At 38.8% G+C, this 16,544-nt stretch overlaps 1 protein-coding gene and 1 long non-coding RNA gene across 3 annotated transcripts; both read left to right on the forward strand.

Moving 5' to 3' along the window:
- Positions 1 to 1,042: 1,042 nt before the first annotated feature.
- Positions 1,043 to 6,854, forward strand: LOC124171589. Of its 2 annotated transcripts, none has more exons than XR_006867858.1 (6): positions 1,043 to 1,405; positions 1,861 to 2,073; positions 2,205 to 2,340; positions 3,756 to 3,919; positions 3,995 to 4,237; positions 6,409 to 6,854. It is a non-coding gene; the product is annotated as an uncharacterized LOC124171589 (long non-coding RNA). The 2 variants fall into 2 exon arrangements; XR_006867857.1 differs by having other exon boundaries at positions 1,044 to 1,405; positions 1,861 to 2,037.
- A 5,469-nt stretch (positions 6,855 to 12,323) lies between these two features.
- LOC124171752 (MFS-type transporter clz9-like) lies at positions 12,324 to 14,837 on the forward strand. The gene is made up of 2 exons (XM_046551037.1): positions 12,324 to 12,599; positions 12,898 to 14,837. The coding sequence occupies exon 2, from the start codon at positions 12,903 to 12,905 to the stop codon at positions 14,742 to 14,744; it is 1,842 nt and encodes a 613-aa protein (XP_046406993.1). The 5' UTR covers positions 12,324 to 12,599; positions 12,898 to 12,902; the 3' UTR covers positions 14,745 to 14,837.
- Positions 14,838 to 16,544: the final 1,707 nt, after the last annotated feature.

A 16,544-nucleotide genomic window follows, 5' to 3' on the forward strand; every position in this document is an offset into this window, starting at 1 on the left:
TGATAAAAATAAACTCCCCCATGGTGGGTAAAAGAAGGGTAAAGGAAGGGTAGTAGCCACCATGGTGGGTAGTTACCCTTGCACTAAACAGGCCCTACACGTACTCCAAGGAGGGTAAGGGAAGGGTAGAAAAAATCTTCCTCTACCCTTCCTGAAAACTCCTTCGCTTACCATCCGTCTACACGCCATTAAGGGTAAGGGAAGGGTAGGCCTATACTTCATCTACACTTCCTTGGCACTCCTTCCCTTACCATCCGTCTACCATTCTTCTACACGCCATTAAGAGTAAAGGAAGGGTAGGCCTATACTTCCTCTACCCTTCTTTGGAATCTTTCCCTTACCATCTGTCTACCCTTCCTCTACACGCCATTAAGGGTAAGGGAAGTGTAGGGCTATCCTTCGTCTACCCTTCTTTGGAAGTCATTCCCTTACCATCCGTCTACCCTTCCTATAACTCAATTAATGGTATGACAAGTGTAGGAATATCCTTTGTCTACCCTTCTACAGGCTGCCTAATTTAGTAAATAAATACATAACAAAAGGGCTTCTGCCAATCACATTTCACATGCCTACATTACATATAAGTCATCCAGCGTTCGATACGTTACAATGTATAATTAATACGGCTGCTCGACTAGACAGATCCTCGGCCGCCGCTCACTGATCGGTGAGCGCTTGATCATACCCTGGAGTACGCTCACAAATATGGCGGCCGCTCACTAGTGATCGGGTGGTGAGCGGTCGCATCCAGGGGGAGAGCCAGGAGAGCGGTGGTTCGCTCACCTTCCGCTCAAGGTCGGTATACCGACCTTGCTTCCGCTCAGTGAGCGGAGCTCCCCCTGGATGCATCCAATCAGTCCCACTTATGGAAATAAGTGCCGGGACATATGAGGGAATTCGAAGGTTTTGACTGGTTTGAAATTTAGAAAACGCTGAGGAATTGATCGAGAAATGGAATGACACAATAGTGGTATCGTGTGTCAGCTCCTGAAATAAGAAGCTGTTATACGATTTTCAATATGCGTAACGTCGATTGTGCTGATCAAGGGGACTCCATTACAGGAGTCTCCAGAAGGGCCAATGGGAAGCCTTTAACCTGTTGCCGTTTGGCGCGCATTTTATTCGATCGCCAACATTGGCCGTATAGCGGCGCCACTAGGCATTGAGATCTGTGTCAATGTAATTTTCGCCATTAAGCCTAATGGAAGTGGGGCGACGCGCTCCGTCTTTAATCGGATTTTTGCAGTAATTTTTGTAGTGAGAGTCGTAGATTCAGTTTTATTCGGCTTTAGCAATGGGCCCTGACCGGCGTTGCTGTGTCCCTGGGTGGAAAGGAGGCTACTATTGCCAAAAGAGACGTAGTAAGGAGCTGGGAGTACGCAACGTAAGCCTCTTCCAAGCAAGGGTAAGTAAATCACCTATTTTTGGTAGATTTTGATAAAATTATTAAAAATTGAAACTATTATTTATTACCGGACTCAAGGTTAATTCCATGAGTCCAACAAGTGATTGTACCGTGAAGCTTTGGGTAGAAATGCAATGTAGCGGCGTGTCTTGGTCGCTGTGTGTGGATGCCGGCATGATTACAATGTTCCTTTAAGAATATGCTTTCAAAGACCAGGAGAATGCAAAGAAATTGGTTTTATCTTTTAAAAAAGCTGTGATTATATTATAATACTGCTCATTATTAGGAATTATTATGTTGAAACTCACGAGGTCTAGATTCTGCCATTCGTAATATGCTAATGGCGTCGTTGGTCGTCTTGCGTTGTGGCAGGATTACTATTAATTTGCGCGTGAGCTTTGGAGTTATGTACTTGTGTTATTTAATCGGAGCTATTATTGGATGAATTTTTTCAGAATGTTGCCCAAATGCAGAAATGGTGGCGGGTGATACCACGTGAACAGGGAGTTATCGGAACGAGATGTTGGCTTTTAGGACCACTTTCCAGAGGGATCAATTAAGCGGTGTACCGACATTAACCTTTAAGACGGTTCCATCATCAAGTGGCCGGGGTCCAGTGCGAAAAAACAGTGGTAATAAATGAGAGCAGCGCTCTCCTAAAAGTTAAGGTGAAGTCCTCGTTTGTCGCTGATTTGTGGTTTTCCGCCTATGAAGTGTGCTTTATGCAATATATACATGTAGTGTCTGTGCAATCGCAAGCTGTGCTTTGAGTCAATATATTTTTATGGGATTTTTTCAGGTGTTATTCTATGGAAGAGAGATGTCTAATCCTGGACTCAAAAGTCTTAACCTCGCTGAGTTTCTCGTCTCATTGATGATGTGAATGAGTAACAGATATGTGCTGGTCTGTCTGTTCAAGCCGTCAATGGTGAAAGGTAATCATATTACTGTATTTGTTTACTATAGTGTAGTAATTAAGTGGGCAGTTTCAAAAATACTCTTTCACTTTTGATGAATTTGATACTGTTGGAGTGTCCTAATTCTGGTCTACATTTGTTATGCTACACACACTGATTCTTCTGGTGTACCATGCAGTCGACGTTGGATTTACTAATGTGGCGTCATTTGTCCTATTCCTTTCTTGCCTCTTATATCCTTTTAAATCATCTTAGTAAATGTTCATGAAGTAATGGAGCTGGTGAAGAAATAAATTTCATTATTGTAATAGAAGAAATATAATCTATTGTAGATTATGTTTCTTCCCTTCTAATGTCAAATTTATTTTTATGTGGGAGGATGAAGGCAATACTCAGTAGCCTGTTGATGGGTGGGGCGAAATTACTTTATTTTGTTTGCCTTAGGTGTGTGAAATGCGATGCACATGATATGATAATTGGCCTAATCATATTTCACGAATTTTTTCCAACATTTCCAACAAATTTCCGCTATCAATATCATGACTTAGGCCTGGTCTACAATGGGATATAAGCTGTTAGTCATTTCTTGTCTCCATTCACAGACTTAACCATAAGAGGGAAACAGTTAAAATTTGAGTGCCTGTATTATGTCTGACACTGAATGCTTGTGTTTTCATAGTGCATTTTTTTCATGATACAGAAGTTTGCTGAGTTACTTTTTGTGAATGTAAGTATTCCACTCTATTAATGCTCTTATTATAATCTCTTCATAACTACATACGAACTATTAGTTTCAATGCTTTTCACTTTGAGTGGCATGACACAGGTATTTTCAGTGTTATCTGCTCAGGATGATGATATTTTTTCCTTCTTATGTGTTAATTTCATTAAAATTCATTAAGTTATGAAATATTGCCCTCTGTGAAGGCTGAACATATATTCCCATGGACACCATTGTTTTTTATGCATTTCATACACTCTATGCCTTCACCATTTTCTCAGTGTTTATTATGTAGACATAAGGCTACAGTTAACTGAAATTCTTACCACCTGCGTTCAGTTAGGTGTGGTACTGCGCTGATCACATTGGTTTCCAGCATGTGCTCTTATTGGCTAACTGTATGCCAAAAAGATTGTCCATCTTTTTTATGGCTGAAGTCCATCGGGGAATTCTATTTTGGCTCCTTATGGCTTATGTCCTTTGACTTATGTCTCACTGAACCAGCTCATTCACAGTGAATGCAAGTGTTGTCTGTGAAGGCCATGGTAATGTGTGTAGAAATTAGAATTTTTATGTCATCATATAATATATGATACTACATTTAAGCTATGACATGTTAGGGTTGATGACATGTGCGGATTCTTTGTTTTGGTGTTCCTAAAATCTCGTCATTCATTCAGTTCTGTCTAGTATCTATTTCTTTTTATTTCAGGTTTATCTCTTTCATTTGGCACGAAGTGGAGTCATGCGGTACATCTACTATTTATTTGAACGCATCAGCTATTGCCCCTCATAGTTGTTTCAATTGATAATGGATTATAATAGTCTGCTGTTCCTTCTATTTGGCATTTAAGCTATTGGATGTCAGGGTTGATGGTATGTGTGCATGCTTTGTTTTGGTGCTCTAAATATCTTGTCATTCCATCTTATATCTATTTCTCTTTATTTCAGGTGTATTTCTTTCATTTGGTATGAAGCATATTCATGAAACACTACTCCGAAACATTTCAAAGGACAAAGATTCACCATCTATGCTGGTGTTGTTCAGGTACATGGAGATGTGAGGTCAAGGCAGGTTATGGTAGCAACTAAGAAATATGTTCAATGAAAAAATGAGCAGTGAAATTTTTAATAAAACCACTCTTCAGGCAAATATTGCTCTGCTAAAGCTGCCTCATCAATTGCACTTTGATTGTAAGTTGAAATTTTGTTGAGACTTCTACTTTTGATTTTTTAAATTGATTATGATCAAACCAAGTCTATAGCGCTACAGTAAAACCATTAATGCAGCTACAATTATGTATATGGATTGACATTTTCAGGGATACATATTTCACCCTTTTTTTCTTATAAACCTTTATTATGTCATAGTTTTCACGTTAACCATTAGTTATAGCCATTTTGTTCCATATGAGAGCATACCTAACAGTAAATATAAGAAAAAAGATATCCAACTATCCTAATCATTTTAAGTGACTGTTGAATTGAGAGAGATCACATCGTTTTCTTTCTAATCATGGTAAGAATAACGTGATGGCGCTCACTTTGTGTTATCATTAAACCAATAAATATATGTTTACTAATGCATGCATGTTTAATTAAATGCATAAATTTAATGGTTTAAAAGACAGTAGTGCCTTTCATTTCCAAAGGATATGAAAAAATGGTGCATATCACCAAAACCTCTCTTTAGTGAATCTCCCATTTATGTATCAAATTGCATAAATTTTAGTCCCCTTCACTATGATGTAAAGAGGTTTTACTGTGTCAGGAAAACTAATACAGTCATAATGGTCTAGTTTTCTATTATTCTATATTAACTATCCAATTATTTGAGCATTTGAATTTTGGGTGTAACTGCAGTTTTTCAATGAATGCAGTCTCAGTCATACTTTTCATCCAAATCTCAAACCGGTGTCCCGCGGTCAAATTTGCATAAAAATTTTTGGACCAAAAATTTTAAATGAATTTGGAACACGGTCCCATAAAACATCAAATTTTGACCTGAGGCAGTATGTGAATCAAGCCAAATTATTTTTTTTCATGGTAAAATGACTGAACAACGTCCACTGTAGTTTGTCCTTTGTTCTATTTTAAAAATTATATGTATTTTTCATATCAGGAGAAAAACAACCTGCAATGAAAAATGTTTTAATTTTTGCACTTGCTATGTACTAGAGTCATGTCATGAATATTTACTTGGACATAGAACACAAACATTTCATCACACTTAAAGGAAGACCCAACCCTGACCTCCACAGTCGTGAAAAGGAATTTTTTTAGCAACAAAGAGAAAAGAATCTCTAATATGTATTTTATTTTTAAGGTGGTGGGTCATACCATAAGGAATACTAGAAAAAATAATTTGGCTTGATTCACATATTGCCTCAGGTCAAAACTTGATGTTTTATAGGACCATGTTTTTGACGAAAACTTTTCTAAATTCTTGTGAAAAATAACAGTTTAGAGAGTTTTTCAATATCACTTAGCATTACTTTTAATTAGTATTTGGAATCCTCATGACTTCTATAGTAGACGTGCAAATTTTCATAAGAATTTGATGAAAAGTATGGCAAGTAAAGTGGCTCTGGAGACCGCATTCATTGAAAAACTGTAGTTTCACCCAAACTTCAAATGTTTTGAAAAAAAACTAGTAGACATAGGCAAGAAATATTTTACACTGTTTCATTCTTACGTGGAAGAATGAAAATTGCCAACTTTCATCAAACTATGAGTCAGTGGTACTGGTTTTTCATTGGAGGCCATTGTTATGGTTCTTACAGGCTTGGGCCATGGTTATGTAAAATGGACAATAGAGGGGAAATTTCTCACCATTGACGTGTTGAGAAAGTATTGGTTTTGACTTTATTCATAAGTTTTCATCAGTAAGTAGAGATTTCAAATTTTTGAGTTTTTAATTTTCTGTTGGTGGCGGTGGTTATTGGTGCCGCTGTCCCTTCAGTCATATGTGAAAATAAAACTTTTCCTGAGCATTCAAGTGGTGATTAACTCTCATATACCCTTTTGTGAAGTGGTAGCATATCAGACAGGGGCAGATCCAGGATTTTGTTCTGGGGGGCACAAGGATACCTCGTAATACAAAATGAATGCAATGATAATGGCCAACAATATTAAATAACAATTAAGATAGATACCTGTGATAATTATGTAATGTATGCATCTTTGGTTGTTATGTTTTCCGTGCTTTAACTCCTTGGTGGTTTTAATCATTGCTATTCAACTTTGCAACCTACCTCGTATTACCTTGAGTGAACTAACTCCTGCTTTGCATTGCTTCAAATTGCTGTTCATTATACGCATGCCCATGGTGTACACATTTCTTATTTGCATTTTCAATATTACAGATCAATGTTACTAGCACCCGTTGGCATTGTGAGACTCCTGCACCTTTTTTGAACATATGGCTGTGGTGAACTGAATCACATCCCACCCATTTCTGGTTTTGCAAGAGGCTACACAAGCAGCAGCTGCTCAAAGATATGCTTTGATTGGCCAAACATCATCTATAAGAAAGAACATTGACTATTTTTCTTACAACTTATGCCCATTGTGGAATAGTATTTTGGCTCCCTTCTGGAATATATATCATTGTAGTTCTACCATGAAAGTGTACATTAATTACGGCTGACTTCAAAAATATGGAAATGGAAGGGCTATTGCATGAGAAAATGCTGTGGTGAGAATAACCTTGATTGTGTCCGTGGAGTCAAAGTTTTTGTGCTACATTTTTGTGAACTGTCTATTGAACCACCTTTTATTATGTCAAATAAATACTGAGTATGATTTTCAATTTGACTTTATCTTTTTCTGCTCTTCTGTATGAGTTAACATTTTTCAGCAACTTAGTGTTGAAGAAGCATTTCACTTGAAGTGAAAGAACTATGATTCATTCATTTAAAAATTGTTCTGGTAGGTTGCACTAATCTTCAGTAATTATTTCGCATTACCATCAACTTCCTGCTGCTCACTTATACTTAATTCCTCCTTTTATGAATCAAGTTCTAAGGGTACTGTTTTTATATTAAATGGGTATCAATTTTCTGTGAAATCATAATACATATCTTTCCTAATAAGTAGATTACATCAAGTAATGTGATAGCTGTCTTTATTACATACCGTCTTGGTTGTTGTGCAGTCTTGAGGTGCTAGTATTGGAATGATTGGGAGGCATCACCTCTTTGTTGAGGAGAGTTGTTCATCTACGGCCATGGATCCATTGATCACGGTAAAGGATATCAAAATATGTTATATAATATATATGTTTCCAGCTTAGGAATATTATTGATGCTTACATGGGCATAGCCAGGACTACCTGGAGGGGCAGGGGGGGGGAGAGAAGGAAACCCTCCTCTGGGGGAAATGATAATATTTTATGCTATTTTGGGCCTTTAAATTATGAAATTTGTGGGTTGTCATGAAGCTGTTTTGTGAACAATGGTTAAGTAGAATAATTTTTTTACGTCAGTGTGTTTTCCTTCAAAAAATAATTTGTTTGGGGGAAGACGTGACACCGTGGCTTCTCCTTAGGATGGTGAAATGCCCATGGTACGACGTGAAAGTTCTGGGCGTGATCAAGACGTCAGACGGTAGGGAGATAGCCAGTGCGTTAAATGTGGATGCGTCAAAAAATTGCTAATAACAGATTCCCCCTTGCTTGTCAGCTCTGATTTTTCATTTTGGTCGATGGTAGAAGTGGTCGGATTGTTTCATTTCAGTTGGCAATCGCCTCACATGCTTTACTTGTGTGGTTAATGTGATTTACTGGCTCAGTTACGTATTGCTGCCGTGTATGTGAAAGCGTCAAAAAATTGCTAATAACAGGTTCCCCCTTGATTGTCAGCTCTCATTTTTCGTTTTGGTCGATGGTAGGAGTGATCAGATTGTTTCATTTCAGTTGGCAATTGCCTCACATGCTTTACTTGTGTGGTTAATGTGATTTACTGGCTCGGTTCCGTATTGCTGCCGTGTATTTCGTCGTGAAAGATAGACACTTTTGCCTGGTGGCGCCGCCAGTGGCGATATTTGAAAACTGAATATAATGCGCGCGGAGCGACAACAATTCTAGCGGCGTACTTGAGAATCCTCTATTGTAATATTCGTGGTGCTGATCATGAAGGATAGGACCTCTATTGTGGTGACCACCGAATCCTTCGAATCTCAAAATAGGCACTCCCAACGAGAAATGTTTTTGATAAATAGGGGCCATAGTCATATAGATAAGTAGAATTTAATGTAAAAACTCAAAATTGTAACTGTCAGCAGCGTGAATAATGGGCATCACAGGTAACAAGATCTATGCATTAAATAATTATAAATACCTCAATTTAAAATAACCTATAAATTTGAAAAGTGCATCCATCACATCTTATATCATACAATTGAATGCACTGCGTAGAATTTATATAGAAACGATTTAAAAAATAAAATCTAGCGTTTTTAATCAACGAATTAATACGTATATACCAGGCCCATGACGATCGAGAACGAGAATCGTGAAGGGGAACGATGAATAGAGTATATAATCCATGGCCCGTTTATAAGGGCCATGATATAATCTTTGATGATTCCCACGTGAGAGAAGAATCATGCTTCCATGATGAAATCAATTTATTGAATCATTCAAGTGACTTGAATCAGAAATGTGAACGACTCGCCCCATCTGTACTTGGCACCCAAGGTTCTTAGAGTAAGAACAGTCTAAGAACTTTGCGTAGAACCCATCTTTTAATACTACTGTAAGTATAAAAGGAGGCCATGCACCCACAACTATTGCTGTAGAGGCTTCAAAAAATTACTGGAATCAAAGATTACGTACTCTGAACTGGAATTGTCGTCCCTGCACGCATTATAATCAGATTACAAAGGTAGCCAGCGCACTCGCAGAACTGGCATTACGTCCACATCCCGATATTATTATTAAAGTATTCTACTGATTAAGGTAGGTTCCCATGGAGTGCTTACGAAGAATTCCGCGAACCTCCCCTTCCATCATGCACTTCCCTCTTCAATTTACAATACGACGTACTCCCTTTCATTCTATCTAAAAATCCTATCATTTTCCTTCCTCCCCCTCGTTTACCTAACATTCTTCCCTCTAACACTGTTTTCAACATTCCCTCCGCGCTAAGCACTCGCTCCATCCATACCTTCTGTCTCCTCCGTATCTCATCTAAAAGCTGCCTCTCCTCACCTACCATGTCCAGCACTTCGTCGTTCCTCCTCTCCGTCCCCTTCACCTTCTCCATAAATGGCCCAGACGGCGCAAGTGAGGGTAGTGGATGGAGAATCTGGGTGGGCAAGCATGGGCCGAGGAGTGAGGCAAAGATGTCCTCTATCGCCACTGCTCTTTAATGTGTATGCTGAAGAGACGGTAAGGGAAGTGTGGGATGAGTTAGAAGCTGGAGTAAAAGTGGGAGGAATGATGTTTAAATCAGTGAAATTCGCGGATGATCAGGCGTTGATTAGCCAGTCGGCGAAAGGGCTTCAGGCTTTAGTGGATGCGTTATACGAGCGTTGCGAGGAACATGGGATGAGGATTAATCTCAAGAATTCTATCGCTTACTTGATCTATACCTACCACACGCTTACCCATATTCCCATTAAATACTAAAGCTACCCCCCGATGACTTTCCTCCCCATCACTATATAACACCCTGTACCCGTCACTCCAGTAGTCCCCACTGTCCTTCCACCTAACTTCAGATAGACCCAAGATATCTATCCTCCCTTTCTGCATTTCCCTTTTTATATTTTCTAGGTTACCCGCCCTCATACTTGTCCTCACATTCCACGTCCCTGTACATTCATCGATGCCTTTTTCTTCTCCATCCTCTTGGTCTTCTTGTCCTCCTCTTTGGATGCTGCTGCTGAAAAAGATGATGATGATGATATGTCTCTGCACGGATTTCGCATGATTAGGAGCCTGAGGACCTTGCTGCCACCTATGACACCCGCTAGCTTAAGGGCTGGGTCCCACGATTCCATCTGAGGCTCATTCGATCAAACTCCATGTTTTCAGGGAAGAGATTGTTGGTAGGGTTTCCCACTTCCATTCCAACAGTGTTTTTTATGTGACACCATCATGTGGACCTTTCGTCTGGCACCTACCCTTTGACCTCTCTGGAATGGGTGGCCCTACCGCGAATAATTGCAAATTAATCCTGCCAGCACAGCTCTAGGGGTCATAGAAACGTGCAAGCCTTTCCACCACGACAAGGTTGTAGCCCAAGGGAAAGGGATGTCCCGCTAACACAGGGAAATGCACACAGGGTGATAGGCAAATTAATCATATTAACTACGCATGCAAAGAATATGAGATCATTTATAGTTAATTTGACTATAAATTAAACTGAGCCTTTCTTTCATTTTCATGCCACTGCAATTTTACTACTGATCCTTAAAGGGGATTCATTTATTGGGACGCATTCACATCTGATGCACCAATGAAATGATAAAGGGATTGCTAGCTAGAAATAAATCCCTTTCAATGGTGCAGCAAGGGGGTGGCGACCGGTTTTGGAGGATAAGCTCAGAGAATTTTTTTAGTTTAATCTGTTTTACTTCATTGGATACATATATATATATATATTACTTATAGAATAATGCAAGGATTAAAAAAATATCCCTCAGAAAGCTGTAAAACTCACCATTTTGAATCATTTATCAAGAAATATTTTAGGGGGCAGGTCTCTGCTCCTCCCGCTTATCATGGTGGGTATTCCATTCCCCACAGACCCCCTGGTATTAGTTGTGGCTAAAACCACCCCTAGCCTAAATTCTTAGCTGTGCCAATGGTTCCTTTATCATGTCACAACTTGATCAAGCCCCAATTTCAACTGCCTGCCAACAAAGTGCAATCTATCATCCATATTGACCCAAATATTTGAATGATTTCATCACATTTTAGCATCCATTACTGTGATGACTTTGGAGCCCAGAGGCTTAGAACACCCAACCTGGCATTTTTAAAAACAACTTCAGACCTAGGGAAGCTTGCAAGCATTCGTTCCCACAAGAGACAGTGCTGCCAGAGACGTAAATGCATCGAGCAACCACATAATTGAAGAATACTATATATGCATGACACAGTAGCGTATCATAGTGGGGGTGAGGATGGGTGGCGGCCCGCCCTGCCCTGTTGGATATATTCAATTGAAAAGTTACAAATTTCAAGTGAACGGTTCAATTGATTTTTTGAAATTGAATTCAATTGAAAATTTTCATAAATATACAAATTCATCCAATATGGTAAATCATAAGGAAGGGTATAATTAAAATCTCAATTTCACTAATTACGAATTCTAAATAAATAAAATATCTAAACAGACCTCATAGTTGAAATCTTTTTTGAAGCAGTGTCATAAAAACTTCAATTGTGCTTTTCCACATCCTCCATCACTACTAACAATCTTGAATAGTTATTGAAAAACTATACACTTTTGCCATGATTATCAGAACAGCAGCTATACCTGAGCCACATCTTCTATCAGTTCTAACAATCTTGAATAGTCATCTTAAAGCAAAATCTTTGCCATGATTAACAGAACCACAACTTTCACCAGTGCCAACAATCTTGAATAGTTATCAAAAACCAAAATTCTACCATGCTTAGCAAAAAAAGGCAGCAATTGACAAATACTTAGGGAACTCAAACAACATTGTCAGGGATGCGTGGAAAGTTATTCACCAGCTAACTAAATCTTCTGTTGGTACCTCAAACTTCAGCATTAACTTCAGTGGTAACACTGTGGATAATCCACAAAAAATTGCTGATTTCTTCAATTCACAGTTTTGCTATACTCCACCTCCCACAAACATGTACCCTGTCTGTCCTCAACGCAGGACCTCTCCCAATTCTTTCTTTTTAACACCCACCATTCCCTCTGAAATAGTGAACATTATTAAATCTCTTTGCAACTCTTCTTCAAAAGGTCCAGATGGTATTCCCTTATCTGTCATTAATGCCTCCTCACAAGTGATAGCATTGCCCCTAGCTAATATTATAAATCTATCCTTCACTACTGGAGTCTTTCCCTCTGCACTGACGCAAGCCAAAGTTACACCTATCCCAAAAAAGGGTCCTTCCTCAGAAGCATGTAACTACAGGCCCATCGCTGTTCTGTCAGTATTTTCTAAAGTTTTTGAGAAGTTATTTCATCGGCGACTTAGTGGCTACCTAGACTCCTTCAACCTAATTACTGACTCCCAACATGGATTCCGAGTTAGTAGATCAACTAATACTGCAATGTTCCAGTACCGTCAGTTGGGGTAACATTGGCCCTTTGAGGTTAACTTTGGCCCAAAACTAGAAAAAGTTTAAATGTACCGTATTTTGACATATAGGTTGATTTACTGACTTAGTTCTAGCATTTCCTGATAGATGGCAACACTGGCCACACTTCTGAGCCAACCTGGGTTTAGTTACACTTTTCACCACCACTGCAGTGCTGCTTCATCTTGGTGTTGTAAAAGTGCTGGATTCTGTTGTCTTCCAACTTTTGTTACCTCGTTCTTATTTTAAAGCGGTTGAGAGCTGGTAAGTGAATTTTCTTTTACTGTAATCCTTTGTTTAACTTAATATCAATACAACTATTTGTTTATGTTTATAGTTTACAAACTGAGATGAGTTTTGTAGGTTAGTTTAACTTTGTACCAGATTTGGGGTAACTTTGGCCCAACATGGTGGCTGGGCCAAAGTTACCCCGAGGTATATTTGTTTGTTTATTTGTGGTAGAAATTTTTTTTGCTGTTATTTATTCATTCAAGATGCTAAAAAAAATTGCAGAATATCCCTGTTAAACTGTGTATAATTACAATTGTGTGTTTTGCTGCAGGGGAAATGCCGAGAAACCGGATAAAACCACTTGGGACTAGAAATTATGCTAACTACAAACCAGAAATATTGGAGGAATGTCTTAAGGCTATACGAGCAGGTGAATTAACACAAAGAGCTGCAGAAATAAGGCATGGCATTCCTAGATCTACAATTAAGAACAAATTGAAAGGCAGGCACATGAATACAGTTGGTCGAGCAAGAATATTTAGCGATGAAGAAGAGCTGGCTTTTGAAAAGTACTTGATAATACTGTCCGACTATGGATTTCCAGTTGTTGAGACTGATTTCAGATATGCAGTAAAATGCTATTTAGATAAGAAAGGTGTCATAATAGATAAGTTTCATAAAAACCTCCCTGGCTACGAATGGACCAAATCGTTTTTGAAAAGGCATGAGAAGCTGACAAGTCGTCTCAGCTCTAACATAAAAAAAGTAAGAGCTGAAGTTGGTGCTAAAGACATCGAAAGCTACATGGAAAACCTGAAAGAAGTGATCAAAAACGTTCCTGCCACTCATATTTGGAACTACGATGAGACCAATCTTACGGATGACCCTGGAAACAAAAAGGTTATTTGCAAGAGGGGAGCTAAATATGTGGAAAACATATGCAATAATAGTAAAAGTGCGACCTCTCTGATGTTTTCTGGAAATGCTGCAGGGACTCTCCTTCCCCCCTATGTTGTGTACAAGGCAGATAATATGTGGTCAACTTGGACTGAGAATGGACCAGCAGGGGCTCGTTATAATCGTTCTAAAAGTGGCTGGTTTGATGCTATGTGTTTTGAAGATTGGTTTGAGTCATTGTTCTTAGCGCACGTGAGAACTCAAAGTGGGCCAAAAGTTATTATTGGGGATAACTTGTCTTCACACATTAGTTTAAATGTACTTAGGCTTTGTGAAGAAAATAATGTTAAATTTGTCTGCTTACCACCGAACTCCACCCATCTAACCCAACCTTTAGATGTGGCCTTCTTTTCCCCCATGAAAAAATCATGGCGAGCAATCTTAAGCAAATGGAAAGAGTCTGTTTCTGGCTCTAAGTTCACAACCATTCCAAAGGATGCATTTCCGACTCTATTAAAAGAGTTAATGGCTACTTTAGCAGAAAATCAAGTAGGAAACCTGAAGGCTGGATTTGAAAAGTGTGGAATCCATCCTTTTAATAAACAGAAACTACTAGACAGGCTGCCAGAAAACCAACCGGTTGACAACACAGTAATAGGAGAAGCCTTTCTTGAGCAACTGGAGAAAAAGAGAGCTGAATACTTGACGAAAGATGGCCCCAAAAAGAGAAAGAGGAAGCTGCAAGTGCCTGCAGGAAAGAGTGTTTCAGTTAAGGATGTCGAAGAATCTATCTTAGAAGCAACCAATAAACTCTCTTCGTCAAAGCACACCTCTTCAAATTCTAAGAAAGAAAATGTTCCCAAGAAGAAGCCTAAACAGTCTTACAATTCTTCTTCGGATGAAGATGATGTGGAAATGATGTTAGAGTCAGATGGAGTGAGTGAATCATTTTCAGACATGGAAGACCTTCAGGAAGAATCTAAGAAAGACGAACCTACTGCTCAAACAAAAAAAAAATGGAAAGCAGAAGATTTTGCCGTTGATAACTTTGTAATTGTGATCTACAATGGACAAAAGTACCCTGGCAAAATAGTAAGCTTTTTTGATCATGGCCCAGTAGTTGAGTGCATGGAAAAAAAACTAAAATTCTGGCGCTGGCCTGAGAAGCAAGACTGCATGGACTATGACTGGGATGACGTTTGGGCAAAAATAAATCCTCCTAAAGTAGCTTCAAAGAGGAACCAGTTCACAGTCCCAGAACTAGACAATTTCGTGGAATAACTTGTTTAATCAAGCAAATATAAAATTATTTAGGGTTTAAACATGTTTTAACTTCCTTTTATAACAATAAAGTGAGGTTTTCTTTAAGTGTAACAGTTTGTTTACTTTTTCCACATTTTTTGTCCAAATCATAAAGTTTTAAATCAAAAAAACAAGTAAAATTTAGAATTGAATACTTGAAAAGAATCTCGTATGGGGTAACTTTACTCCACTTACAATATGGTACTAAATTTTAAAGGTTTTAATGGTTGGGACAAAGTTACCCCAATCCCAGGTAACTTTGTCCCAATTTTTAAATTTTTTAAATCTAGGTTAGGAAAATTATTAGAGACTTAAACTAATGCTTAAATTTAAGGCACATAATTCAATAATAACTAGAAAACTTAAAAGCAATTTTCATCACAAATAAATTGGTAGAAACTTGTTTGTTTCACAAAAAGTTGGGAAAGTTGGGCCAAAGTTACCCCAGTTGACGGTATCTGAACTTATTACTACAGGCCTTGAACCAAAAACAGCATGTCCTAGGAGTCTCGTATGATCTCAAAAATGCTTTTAATAGTGTTGATTATAACATTTTAAAATGCAAGCTAGAAAGTCTGGGCGTGACTGGTGTCTCTCTACACTGGATTACCTCCTATCTTGAAAATAGACAGTGGTGCCGACTCCATGGGGCCTGAGGGGGCCCGAGCCCCCTCAAAGATTCGTTTGGGGGGGCGGAGCCCCCTCAATAATTCAAGAAAATAATTAAGTTATATTATGCTTTGTGAAATCACGTAAATACATTTGTTATTTTTATTTCCCATGTTTGACGATAGTTACCTTTTAAAATAAATTCAACAATGTGTGTTGAAACAAATAATTATAAGGTTAAGCAGGTTAACTGAATCAAGTGGTGTGAATCATGGTAGTGTTTCGGTGCTGCGACACACTTTGAATTTAACCTCTTCCCGGGGCAAGACCTCCGATATGGGCCCCCCAATATTTTTTATAAGTCGGCGCCCCTGAAAATAGAACTCAAGTAGTGTGTTATTCACATCACTCCACAGCTGGAATAGTGCAAACCATCTCAAGCTCACTGGAAGTAAAACAGGTGTCCCACAAGGATCAATACTTGGCCCACTTTTGTTTCTCATTTTTATTAATGATCCACCTCAGCAGTTTACCCGGAGTCACACAGTTATGTATGCAGATGATACAACTAATCTGTTGACTGCTAGCAATACTTCAGATCTAACAGAATTTGCTAAAACTACAACTCAGGAGATGTTGAAATGGTGTCACCTGAACAATATTGCACTAAATGAAGCCAAAACTTGTTACATCTGCTTCCATATTAAGAACCCTCACCAAGCTGAAGATTTACCCTTCAATCATCTGCTTACCTTTTCAACAACAATAAAATGCCTTGGAATTCACCTCTCAGATACACTTGACTGGTCATCACATGTTTCTGAACTGAATAAAAAACTTTCTGTGGGTCTTTTTATGATAAGAAAGCTTGCACCTGCAGTCAGGGGCGGATCCAGGATTTTTTTCTGGGAGGGGCACAAGCAAGGCCGTATCCAGGATTTTGTTCTGGGTGGGGCACAAGGATACCTCGTAATACAAAACGAATGCAATGATAATGGGAGCGTATTAAAAATCTTGCATATTTTTGAGGGTCTGGGGGGGGCACGTGCCCCCGTGCCACCCCCCCTGGATCCGCCTATGCCTGCAGTGTCCAAAAACACACTCAAAGCTCTGTACTATGCCAAAGTACACTCTCATTTATCCTACGGCATTTTGTTTTGGGGAAATTCC

Source organism: Ischnura elegans, chromosome X, assembly GCF_921293095.1.
Source record: "Ischnura elegans chromosome X, ioIscEleg1.1, whole genome shotgun sequence".
NCBI lineage: Eukaryota > Metazoa > Arthropoda > Insecta > Odonata > Coenagrionidae > Ischnura > Ischnura elegans.

Coding starts and splice junctions, on each gene's coding strand:
- LOC124171752 (XM_046551037.1), top strand. CDS start 12,903: ATGCCGAGAAACCGGATAAAACCACTTGGGACTAGAAATTATGCTAAC.